The sequence below is a fragment of the Lipotes vexillifer genome, unplaced genomic scaffold, assembly GCF_000442215.2.
Source record: "Lipotes vexillifer unplaced genomic scaffold, Lipotes_vexillifer_v1.1 scaffold182, whole genome shotgun sequence".
NCBI lineage: Eukaryota > Metazoa > Chordata > Mammalia > Artiodactyla > Lipotidae > Lipotes > Lipotes vexillifer.
Genome location: NW_006798798.1, coordinates 5,494,970 through 5,507,588, shown reverse-complemented (window position 1 = coordinate 5,507,588; position 12,619 = coordinate 5,494,970). Strand labels below are relative to the sequence as shown.

At 54.6% G+C, this 12,619-nt stretch overlaps 1 protein-coding gene across 2 annotated transcripts in view; it reads right to left on the bottom strand.

The window, feature by feature from the left end:
- Positions 1–426: 426 nt before the first annotated feature.
- LSR (lipolysis stimulated lipoprotein receptor) overlaps positions 427–12,619 on the bottom strand; it is a 13,833-nt gene continuing 1,640 nt past the window's right edge. Inside the window, exons 2-9 of one of the 2 annotated variants that reach the window (XM_007470979.1) lie at positions 12,215–12,559; positions 7,804–7,923; positions 5,180–5,326; positions 1,960–2,112; positions 1,764–1,823; positions 1,533–1,664; positions 648–1,276; positions 427–559 (exon numbers count right to left, since the gene is read on the bottom strand). In XM_007470979.1, the coding sequence (XP_007471041.1) occupies positions 524–559; positions 648–1,276; positions 1,533–1,664; positions 1,764–1,823; positions 1,960–2,112; positions 5,180–5,326; positions 7,804–7,923; positions 12,215–12,559 (1,622 nt within the window). In that variant the 3' untranslated portion in view covers positions 427–523. The remainder of the gene's footprint in view (positions 560–647; positions 1,277–1,532; positions 1,665–1,763; positions 1,824–1,959; positions 2,113–5,179; positions 5,327–7,803; positions 7,924–12,214; positions 12,560–12,619) is intronic. The other variant, XM_007470980.1, reaches the window with a different exon arrangement.

Here is a 12,619-nt window from a genome sequence, read left to right as displayed (position 1 = left end):
CGGGCCCGGATGGAACGCCGGGGAACCCGGAGGAGGGGCTGTGGTCGCCGGGAACGAGGCAGGCGGCGGGGTTTGGAGACAGAAAAGTAGGTCGGGGGGGTGAAGAGTGGATGGGGTGGAAGGGGAGAGGAGCGCGCAGCGCGCCCCCGGCGGCCGCGCTGTGGTGCCCGAAGGCGGGGGCCCGAGGCGCATGCGCACGCCTGGGCGGGTCCGGGGGCGCGCACGCAGGGCGGGGCGGAGCCAGCGTTGGGGCACGTATTCCTGGCCGCCGAGAGACGGAGAAGGCAGAGCTGGTCCTTTCCTCCTGGGTCGGGACGCAAGTCCCAAGAGAGAACTGGACATGCGGCCTTTTGCAGACACACACAGCAGCTGTCCGGGCTCCCCACCTCGCGCAGCAAAACAAACGCTTCCCTCCAGACTTAGGACTTGTGATCATAAGTTTTATTAGTCTTAGGAGGAGAAGATCATCGATAATTCCTCAAATTTACAAAAAAGTACAAAAGTTACATACAAAACGTTGAGATCAGACGACTAAACTTTCCCGACTCAGGCCCAAGTTCTGCAAGGGAAAAAGAAAGAAGGATGTGAGCTGGGGAGGACTGGAGAAGAGGGAAGGCTCGTAGAGCCAGGTAGGGCTGTGCACTCACCTTCTTAAGCCTCCGCTCCCGTGAGGCCTGGGAGTCAGTCTCGGAGTAAGGGGGAGGCGCTGGAGGGTAGAAGGCTTCCTCGTCTTCCTCCCTGCAAGGTCTCCTTCTCTCCGCTGGCCCCTTTTTCCGCAAGGCGTCTTCTAGTAGCTGCCCATCATATTGGGGGTCCCCAGACCTGGAGCCATCATCTGGAGGGTCCCGGGAGGGGTGGTAGCGGGCCCTAGGGTCAGCATGAGGGCGGCCTCTAGACCTGAAGTCATCACAGTAGGGATCCCGGGAGTGTGGGAAGTGCCTTGAGTCGTCTTGGTCTTGGTCGTAGAGGTCATCACGGCTGCGGCTTCGGGGGGGTGCACAGGCCCGGCCTCTCCTCCCACTACTTGGGGGAGACCTCCCTGATTCAGCAGAGCCCGGCCGGGCGAGGTCATCTAGAGCATCCACAGAACGGGCTCGGGGCCGCCCGGCCCCCCAGGCACTCCCTGGCCGGTCCGGGGGGGGCTCTTGTTCCCACCTCCTCGAACTCTGCGGGGAGTGGTGACCCCACTCCTCATCCCGGATCGGGATGAGGGCAGGGCCCCGGGAAGGCCGGGATCTCCAGTCGTCCTCATGGAGGGAGGTGACTTCACTCATGGCTGTGGGAAGGAAGGTGTCACTGGTGGGAGGAAGTCAGGACCTAATGTCAGGAGCCCTGTGGTCCAGCAATGTCACCCACTTGGCTCATATACTCTCAAGGGGGCCCTAGGCTTTTCATCTATTTAGTGATGATCGTACACTTCACTGTGGCCATGGTAGGGAACGAGGGATTGTGTCCAAGATTTGGAGCAGGTATCAGGGAGTCATGTTTCCCCCAACCCCCACAAGAATCCCTCAGACCCCAAGGCTCCTCACCTCGCTCTACACGGCCATTTGGGGGACCAGGTCGAGAAGAGTCAAAGTTGGCCAGCTCCTTCTCCATGTAATACAGGACCCGCATGGAGTCGTCCTGCTGGTTGGCCTGAATCCTATAGCCACTACGGATTTCTGGGGACAGGAGTTGGAGGTGATCAGTTCGGGAGGTTGGATGCTGACCCAGCCCCCTCCCCTACAGGCATGTCCAACCTCATAAGGATTGGTTCTCACCAGAGGTCACGTTGCTGTCTGTGTCACGAAGCAGGGGTACCTGGGAGCTGTGGCCACCAACTGGGGGAGACTGGCTGTCAGGAGGAAAACCCTGCATTCCCAGCCCCCAAGCCCCCCTTCCAGCCCCAGACCCCTTAATGGCCAAACACCCAGCCTACCCCCTGCCCCAGCTGCTCCTGGCTCCCCCCGACCTCACCTGAGCTATTCCTGTCGAAGTCTCCAGAGTACCCGTTGTACAGAGGGCCCATGGGAATCATGGCTGGGGTCTTGGCAGGGGAGAGGTGGGCGTAGGTGCTGGGGGCGTAGATGCTTGGGACGCCTGAGGTGGCAGCTTTGCCTGCAACATACACTGGGGAGGACACACATAGCATGAGAAGGCCCCCAGGGGCCACATGCCTTCGTCCCACCCCACCTCCCGCCACCCCAGGCTGAGGAGCTTCCCTAGGTGCTTGGTTGGCTTCTGCAGGGTCCCTGAGGTTAGGGGACATCAGCTTAACTGAGTCCACACCTCCTGTGCCATTCCTCACAGAAGTTTCAGGATGGGGGGGTGCATATTGGCAGCCGGCGGCCCCGATCTGGTAGGCCAGTATGTTTTAGACAGTTTGATGGTTTGCCAACATCTGACAAGGTTTTACATCAAACTCTCCTGCCAGCTTATCACAGGATGCGGCCACCCTGGACCTGCATTCCTACAGAGCAACAGGGGCAGAGGCGCCCTATAGATAAAGCCCACAAGCCGGTAAACAAGTATTCCCTTTGGCAGCTGAGCCCTTGCTCTAGAAAAATGGATCATCTTGCGGGGGGAATCCCATGGCAACTCCCCTCTCACGCCTGCTCCATCCTCCCCACAGGGTCTTGCAGACCCAAATGTGATGGGACTCAGTCTGAGGCAGGATCTTGGGAGCCTCAGCGTTCGCTTGCCTCAGCCAAGCAGCAAAGCGTCTCCTCTAGTGTTTCCCACTTGGGGGCCGCACCCACCCCGTCCCCGCCTGGTTCTAGGCTTGACAGCTCAAGGGCAAATCCTCCTCCTCTCCCTGCCACCTTCCTCCCCAGGCAAGAGGTTGGGTTCTGGTGGCTGCTTTGAGGCAAAAGTCATGGGCCTGGGCAAGTCACCTCCTCCCCGGGACTCCAACAGGAAGATGGAGTGGGGAGACGGGCTCAGGAAGCTCCCTTCACCTCTGATTCAGTTGGCAAGCAGAAGGCTCAGTGCTCAGCCCCACCCCACCCAGCCCTGGAGAAGCCCTTCAGCGGCTCAGCTGATGTACCCTTTTATAATTAACTGTGGGAGATGCTGCTCCAGGACAGCTTAGCAGGACTGTGGCTGTGACAGAAACGACAGGGCCTCCGGCAGGGAGTTAATGGGACCTCGGTTTGGGGTAACAGGGTCTCAGGATGGAGGAAATGGGGCCCCGGGCCTGGCATTTGCAGTCCTGGTCCCAGCCTTAATTAGTGGGGTAACTGCAAACTTGTTTGCAGCCGTTGAGGAGTCCACCCGACCTGTGAAATGACCAACACCCACTGCCCGAGCAATAAGCAAGAAGCTCTCACTAAAAATGATGAGAGGGAGAGGGGGTGGCCAGCACGGGCCTCCAGAGAGCAGTGGATTTCTTTTTTCAGGGCCGCGATGAAGCAGGTTGCCCACTGCTGAGTTCAGTGACCATAAAGTTAGCCAGCATGGATTGAGATGCGGCCACGTGCTGGGCCTGCATACACAGTGCTCCCTTGATGCTCACGACGCCCCCGTGATGGCAGGACCTTGCAGAGAAGGAAAGCAGCTGCTCGTATGAGGTCACATGGTGTGAGTGGCAGGGCTCTGATTTACCAACGCTGACAGCAGCAATGTCCAACAGCTAGTGGGCGGGGAACACTCTGTGTAGGCCAAGCCCCGCAGTTAATGCGGGACACACCAGTTCACTGGATCCCAACTCACCCTGTACAGTGGGCTCTACCATGGCCCCATTTTACAGAGGAGGAAACTGGGGCTGAGAGGGGAGGTCATTCACTGGGCTTCCTAACAGGTAAGGTGTCCAGCCAGGACTCAAACTTCCACCTGCCCAAGCTTGCAACGACTGCCTATGATTTTACCTGGACCATATTACACTGGAGTTATGGCACGTGGAAACCTTAAATATAAGGATGCCAACACACAGCCATCTGAGCTACATGGGTAATTCTTTCCACCACCTTGGCCTATAAATCAGCAGGTGCCAGGAGAGGGGCAGGTCTGTCCCTCTTTTGGTCTCCCATAGTCTAGGTGCTCCTAACACGTGAAGTTATTTATTTCTATCTACCAACATCATCTGTTCATCAACTAAAGATATGGTGAACTTGACAATGAGGAAGGAAAAGGTGAGGTGTCCTCACTAAGAACTAGTAGGGAAGTATGCTTTCATGGCCCTCTTTCAATACAAGGAACAAGAGAGCAAGATATGTCTGAATATAAGAAAGCAGCCAGTGTAAACTTCCACGTCAGAGTTGATGAAAATAGTCATGTGAACTTCCCAACAACTGAGTGCAGAGGTGCTGGTTCACCCAGATGCTCTCTGGAAGGCAACCAGGGAACCGGCAGTGCTCAGGTCCCTGAGGAAGGGGAACGGGGCAGCTGGAGGAGGGAGACTCTCTCTTCCTTTCCAGCCCTGTTTTGTTTGCTGCTTCTCCCTCCATCTCTGGTCCCACGTCTAATCCCAGGCCTGCAGGTGCCCACTCTGAGGCACTGGATGTGTCCTTAAATGGCATCTGTGGGAAATCTGGAGTGCTTGTGTGGATGTGGGTTGTTAAAAGATGCTTAAATTTGCTGGGGCTGTAAACCTTATTTGGTTTCTCACCTTTTTCACTTAGATCTTGTTTTTATTTTTATTTTTTTTGGCCACCCCGCGTGTCATGTGGGATGTTAGTTCCCCAACCAGGGATCAAACATGTGCCCCCGGCAGTGGAAGTGTGGAGTCTTAACCACTGGACCACCAGGGAAGTCCCCAAGGTTCTGTTTTTACAGGGAGTTTTACTTTCCGGTGAATAATGTTTTGTACTATTTTAATTTTTTTTTTTTTTTTTTTACCGCGTGCATAAATTATACTTTCAAAAGGGAAGACTCAAATGAAAAGTAAAAAATAAGTGAAGAGCTGAAGTATGTAAATGATAATCTAAAACAGCAGGTCCTCCTTGGCCCACTTTCTCCCAAACTGCTCCCCTTAAAACCTCCAGACCAGGACTTCCCTCGTGGTCCAGTGGTTAAGACTTTGCCTTCCAATGCAGGGAGCGCGGGTCGGGGAGCTGAGAACCCACATGCCTCAGGGCCAAAAACCTCCAGACCGGTGAGTAGCACCGTCCCGGGAGGCAGGCAGACGGCCACATCCCCTCCTTGGGCTCGGGAGGGAGGCCGAGCAGGGGCGGACAGGCGAGGGGCGAGGGGCACTTACGGGCCTCTGGGCAGCAGCACTTTTCGGGGCAGCAGGGGCACCTGACGTAACAGCAGCAGGTGTGGGGGCAACACTGACACCAGCAGATGCCCAGCAAGAGGAAGACGAGGAAGGCAGCCAGGCAGACCACGACCACGAACAGCCAGTCTGCGGAGACACAAGAGCCGGCCCTGAGCTGGGAGGCCGGGGAGGGGAGAGGGATGCGGGCGCCCGGGGCAGTGCGGAGTGCAGCTGGGGCAGGCCCGTCTGCAGAGCTCTCCGGGAAGCTGCAGCCCTCACCGGAGTCTCCACACCAGGGGCGGGGGCGCAGCTGCAGAGGGACGCCCGCTACTCTACAGCGCGGGCCGGCCCCAAAGTTAGGGAACTCGCCCCGGGCTCATCTGGACGAGGCAGTGAACACAGGCGACCCGGCCAGAGCAAGACAGGCTGTAGCCTTGAGAGGGGACAGAGCCAGCGGCCCAGATCCCGACCCCCAGAAGGGCACTGCAGGCACCAGTCACAGGAGCCCCCTGCCTACACCCCAGGCCCCTCGCCAGCCAGCCCAGCCCGCCCCACGGCCCAGAGCCAGGTCGCTAGATGCCCCGGAGTCGGAGTCAGGCGGCGTTATTAGTGGGGTCTGGGCGAGTGGCGTTTAGGGCAGGGGAGAGTACTCGGACAGAAGCGGTAAGTGGCGCATGGGGGACTCCACCCCCCCTACCTTCCATGGGCCCCGCCTGAAAACCGGGTAAGAGCTCAGCCACCCCAGAGGTCCTGCCTGGAGGGACAAAAGAGAGACAGATTATGCTGCCCCTGCCCTGAAGCCCGGCTCCGGGGTCATCAGGGTGGAGGTATGCCCTGCAGAAGAGGTGGGGTCGGTGGACTGGCAGGGTCCGAGCATGTGGTTCCCCCCATCCCCTCATCCTATGTGGGTGCTGTTTTCCAGAAGATTTCCATCACGTAATTCACTCACTCTCTCCCGCCACGGGGGATTCTATTGCCCAGAAGGGTTCCAGGATATATCCCATGGGTTCTGAAGGATCGACCTCAGTTTGGGACTCCATCTCTTCCACACACACAGGTCCTATCGCCCCAGAGGGTTCCATCCCAGGTGAGAGGGGCAGTCCCTGTTCCACCAGGCACAAGAGGCACAGTAATGCTAGGGCCCATGGAAATGTTTTATTTTAAAATCTGAAGAAAAAAATACGACAATACTGAATATATAACAATGACTTGTCTTTATAACAACACAATCATAAAATATAATGTTTTTTTTTAATCCAGAGGAAGAGGCCCTTGAAGGCGAAAGTGCCTACAACCCATAAAAGTCACAGTATGGCCCTGGTTCTCTGCCCACCGGGGTCGCCTACGCAAGTTTCATGGCATAGCTAGTGTCTCCTTTAGGTGCCACCCGGCACTCTGTGCCCCGCGAGTGCTGTATCTCAGGGGCATCTACACACCTGGCTGTACACCAACAAAGCTCTATCCAGAGCTCAGCACCCCATGCCACATGCCCCCAGGAGAAGGTTCTAGCGTATAAACCAGCGGTTCTCAAAGTGTGGTCCTGTCTGGGAGGCCAAGCCGCTCTCCTGATAACACTAAGCCATCGTTTGCCCTTCTCATTCTCCTTCGTCAGTAGAGGTGCAGGCAGGGGAGCTTTCCACAGGCTCCATCACGTGATGATGTCATCTGCTCTGATAGTAATCGATTGTGTGCTTGTGTGCCAGATTCAATTTATAATATGTTAAACAACTATAAATATAACCCACAGAAACTTAAACAAAATTTCTTTGAGATCCTCAATAATCTTGTGGGTCCTGCGACTAAACCTGAGACATGCTGATGTAGATTGTGCATTTTACCAAAGAACACACAGGTTTCTCTGGGTCACTGGTGCATGCATTCTGTCACCCAGACATGAACTCTGTCGCATGATCTGAGCACCCTGGAGCGTGCTCCATCATGTGCTCGTGCACACATGCGTTACCTTGCATCATGCATGTGATGATGGCAACGTGCGACCTGGCAACATCTCACATATAGCACACACCACGCGAGACTGTGTCGGCTGAGAACAGAGCATCTGGCTAACGGCAGCGTCCCTTCCACACATGGCGGGGGGGGCCTCACAGCCGGGCGGGGGCTGCTGGCGGGTACCCCAGCCTGCCCCTGAGCTTATAGAGGCAGCCGAGCTTAAGGGGAGCAATAACTACACAAGCCACACAGTGCCATCCCAGCAGGGCAGAGGGCCAGGTTCCTGTGCCCTGGCAAGGGACTCCGGGCTGAGAGGTGGCTCTGGGGGTGGGGCAGAAGCCTCCTCTCAATTATATACGCCATCAACCCTCCTCGCTCACTGCCCATCAACTCTAACCGTTTCTGTATTTTTAAAAACTGAGACTGGGAAGAGGCAGAGTCCCAATTTCTCTCCACTCTTAGTTTGGCTCTGGCTTATTTGAAATGTTGCGGCGGGCGAGGGGTCCCTACCCTGCCTGGGGTGCAGGGTACAAATAAGCCCAAGTGACTGGTGGTGCTGTGAGGGGAGAACAGAGCAGGCGACAGAGCCCAGAGAGTGAGCCGGAGGGCAGAGAGCAGAGATACAGCAGTGGCAGAAGCCCCCGACCCCGTCCCTCAGGGCCCAGCCCACTCACCGAGGACGATGAGCTCTGCATAGGCCTCGTTGTTCCCCTGGAGGTCCTGGGCTGAGACCACAGAGCAGTAGTACACACCGCTGTCCCCCCAAGCCGTCTGGTCAAAGGTCAGGTCAGCATCTGCGTCAGGAGGAGACGTGTGAGGGCACCTCGGGGGAGGGGTGCCTGATGTCCGCAGCCCCTGCCATGAGCACGTGGGGAAAGGGGGCTGCAGACAGAGGAGTGAAAATTGAATCACTCATACCAAGGGCGCTCTACCTTTTAGGCTCAGTTCTAAACACTTAATGCGGGGAATTTCAAGAAGGCTGTCAGATAGCGCTGTTATCTTCCCTGTCTTATAGAGAAAAGAAAGAGGTCTGGTGAAATTACTGATGAGCTGTACAATTGTGGCAAAAACTGGGGTGGTGGGGCTGGGACGGTCTGACTCCCGAGCCAGCACTTCAGACTTACGCCTTCTTCTGTCCCATGTCCCAAAGCAAAAGTCGACTCCCCAAGACACGACCGGGTCACACCAGCCTCATCTCCCCCACTCTTCTTCACTCACTAGACTCCAGACACACTGGCCCCTCACTGTCCCCCCTTGTGCTGGGCTCACAACTGCCTCAGTCTGCACTCCCGCTGTTCCCTCTGCCTGGCTCTGTGTTCGCAGACCCTCAGAGGGCTGGTTCCATCCTGCTGGCACAGCTCCCCTGCCAGACTGCCTAATTATATCAGCCAGCTTAAGGGCTGACTGGCCATGATCCCATCTCCAGGAGAAAGCCGGCTCCAGGCAAGCAGAACCTAGTCTGTCTTGGTCACTGCTGAGTCCTCCAGGGCCTGGCCAGGATCTGGGAATGAACCCCTTCCCTCCCCACGCTGACCTTCCTTAGTGTTCTGGGCATGTGGCTATTTCAAATAGGCGCTTGATACAGTCATTGAATATGTGACACACGATTACTGAATGCATCTGATGATGTTCCAGGTAGTAAATGAGGCATCTGGTATACTAAAGAGCAACAGTTCTCAAAGTGCGATCTGTGGGACCTAGGGTTCCGCAAGACCTTTGCAGGGGATCCCTGAGGTCAAAGTTATTTTCATAATAATCGGAAGATATTTGCCTTTTTCACTTAATCTCATGAGTGTAGTGTGGAGCTTTCCAGAGGCTACATGTGTATGTTATCACAATACATTGAAGGCAGCTTTGAGAAGCCAGCTTCTATTCAGCCAGACTTTCAGGAGATGTGCAAAAATATAAAATCAATGCCATACATTTTCATTAGTTTTTCATTTGGAAAATACGGTTATTTTTTCATAAAAGTATGTTATTTATACTAATCTATAGAGTTTATTATCATCATTAAAAAATTCTTTTTTATCTTCTCAGTTTTCTAGCTGTAAAAACAAAGCTCTTTGAGGACCTCAGTAATTAAGAGTGTAAGGAGGCCCTAAGACCCACACGTTTGAGAACTACTGCTATAGAGGACAGGTATGAACCCCTGCCCTTACGTGGCTCAGATCCTAACTGGGAAAGAGTGACAAATAAAAAATTTAAACATATCGAGGATCAGATGGTGATAGCAGTGATAGAAGGCAGACAGGAAGTGCCTCTGTTGTAGAGGTGGGGACCGTGCGGAGTTTAAGTGACCCGAAAGGTAGGGTGACCCTGGGCGCAGACAGTCCTTCGTGGTCACGTATCCAGCCCCCAGTTATTGATCTCTTACTATGTGCTGGGTCCCTCTGCATATGTTCTTTCATGGAACCATCCTAAAACTCTAACCTACATCCTCCCAAATCCTCCAGATTCTCCATAACACCCTCTTGGCCCATCATTTTTTCCACTTGTATCTTTAAATCAGACTCTAAAAATGCCTCTCCAAAACCAGAACCCAAGAGCAGGGCCCCGCCCAAAGCCGGAGGCGGGCAGGAAGGCAGCCCCTAGGCCAGCAAGAGCTCCTAGGCCAGAAGCTAAACTCTGGGCTCCTGTGGGCCGGATCTGGGTCTCAATGCGTTTTGTTTGGCCTGCACAATGTTTTCAAAACCCATGAAAAATACCACTTTCCGGCTTCTTTTGATCAGTTCTAAGGCCTGGGCCCACCTCCTTCCTGCAAGGCGCACCCTGTTCCCAGTCTATGTCTGGTCCTGACATCACCTAGGCTGGGCATTGCTCTAATTGTTTTAGGTGCAAGGAGAAAATGCCGGGTCTCCACTTGGGAACAGGAGCTGGGCTTTCCTCCACCTCCCTGGGCCTCTGATTCCTCATCTGCACACAGCAGAGGCGGCCCTGGTGATCTCAGCGGGGTTCCCATGAGCTCTCAGGTCCAGCGCTACTGAGTTGGGGGCACATGGGCCCCAAGCAGCCTGAAGAGGTAGAAACAGGGCCCCAATCCAGGCGCCCACATCACCCAAAGGACGGAAGAACGGAAGTGGAAGCGGGACCCACCCAAGCTGAGGAACACTGCTCTGGTTTTCCCAGGATGACTTTCACTTTTAAAACCTGGGCCATTGGTGACCCTAGGAATTCCAAAGGGAACTCTGCTTTTCTCCATCCTCAAAGCTGAAATGGAGGAAGCTCCCCTGGCTACTGGGCTTCCTGAAAGGACATACACACAATGGATGTTTACAAATCATGGCCTATATCAAACATGGGCCCAGGTCAAGGCAACTTGAAAGACCTGGGCCTGTGGGGCCTCTGGAGCAGGAAGAGTCTGCCCCAGATAGAGCCTGAAGGTCACTTGACTTCTGGACTCAGCAAACGGGGCACAATTCCAGCCAGTCTTCAAGGGCACTCTCAGGACTGGAGCTGTCCTGACAGGGCTGTCCGGTCACAACCTGGTCCAGGCTGGAGAAGTCCCTGGATTATGGGGTAGGGGCCTACACAGGTTGAACCCGCAAGAAGCCGTTTATCCACAAGAACAGCAGGATGCTTTGGGCTCGCTGCCCGTGGAAATTCAGAGCCAGCAGGGCCAGTCCCTCCCCAAAACAAGACTGACACGCTGGGTCCCTGCCCGTGGTCTAGACAGAGAGTGGGAAGGACTGTGCTCCAAGGCCTGGTCTGTTGGAGTCGGTAAAGGGATGCCCCCTTCCCTCCTCGGCCCCCATGCCCATGATTGAAACTCTAATCCTTGTTGATGCAGGTGAGCCTTCGTCCCTCACCCACTGCTGCCCATCACCCTCCTCTCTGCCGGCTAGATTCTTTAGGGCACAGTCCCAGGTCCTCTTCAAATCATATTTGCAGCGGTTTTAAGGGGTGAGCCCTGAGTCATTATCACATATCACCCAGGTCTCTGTTCTTTGTAGCACTTTGCAGGACTCTCTGAAATTCTCTTACTCTTTCTTTATCCACTTGTTTGTTGCCTGTCTCATCCCATGAGAACATCACCTCCTTGAGGACAGGGATCTTGGCTGACCTGATCACCCCTGTAGCCCCAGCACTGGTTACCATAGCTTCTGGCACTTAGAAGATGTCCCATAAATACCAAATAAATGGATGAATGAATGAACGGCTTCCCCACTGCCCTTTACCTGGTTCCAACAGGCACCTCCTATCAGCAGCTAGCATTACGGTGAAGGACAAGGGTTCTCAGTGCTGCCTGAATTCAAATCCCAGCTCCAGCCCTTTACTGGCTGTGCACCAAGACAAGCTACTTTATCTCTCTGTGCCTCAGCTGTCCTGAGTGTAAAACGTGGGCATAAAGCACCTGGCAAGTTGTAGGCTTTCTCCATTAAAATCCCTCACCCCTTCGGTTCATTCCTGTTACCTCCTCAGTGAGTTCTTTGCTGAACTCCCTGGGCAAGCAAAGGGGTTACTAGCTTGAAGACTAGACCCAAAGTGTCTGACTTAGAATCCCACCAGCTGTGTGACCCTGTGCAAGTCACTTGACCTCTCTGGGTCTCTGTAAAATGACAATAACAGAATCTACCCACTCAATTATTGTGGTCTAAATGAGTTAATCCATGTCAACCTGGATTAGAGCCTGGCACACAGGAGGCTCTTTAAGAGTTGTTACTTATATAAATTCTACTTATTATTACTGATACTACTAGTATTATTATAGAACCCCGCCTCTCTCTCCATTACCCACTTTTCTTTATCTTCAAGCACTTGATAGTATGTGTTGTGTTTATCTTATTTGTCTGCCTCACTGGAATTCAAGCTCCAGGAGGGAAGGGATTTGATGATTTTGTTTACTGCTGTATATCCAAGGCCTCAAATGGTGCCTGGTGTATGTTAGGTGCTCAATAAATTTTTGCTGTTAAATAAAGGGATGGACGGATGGGTAGAAGGAAGGATCCCTCCCTCTGTCAATCCTTTCAGACACTGGCGCTGACGAACTTCCAGGTGGGGACTCCAGGTTGGACATGAGGAAGCCGGCACGACCACCCAGTCCAGCCCCAGCCCACCGCCTGCCTCCCCCCTCCCCACCCCACGTACTTCCTGTGATGGTGATCCTCCGGCCCTGGTAGTAGTCTCCCAGGGTCACGGCATTGCCCTGTTTGGTGGCCACAACCCTGACGGTGCGCACGCTGTCCTGGCACTCCACGTAGGGGTTGTAGCCCGGGTTACCAGCCGCCAGCTGGGCGTTAAGCTGGTTGTCAACACTGGCTGGGGAGAAGGCGTCAGCAAGGCGGTCCCGGCAGAAAGACTTGTACTTCCAGATCACGATGGGCGCCGTGGGGGTCGTGGTCGACTGGTAGGAGCAGGGCAGGGTCACAGGTTGGAATAGGATCACCACGTGGTAGGGGTCTGACACAGTCACCTGGATGGCGCTGGCAGGGGCTGAGGGCAAGGAGAGTCAGCAGAGGGACCGCTGTGAGCTCAAGGAGGTGCTTCAGCAGG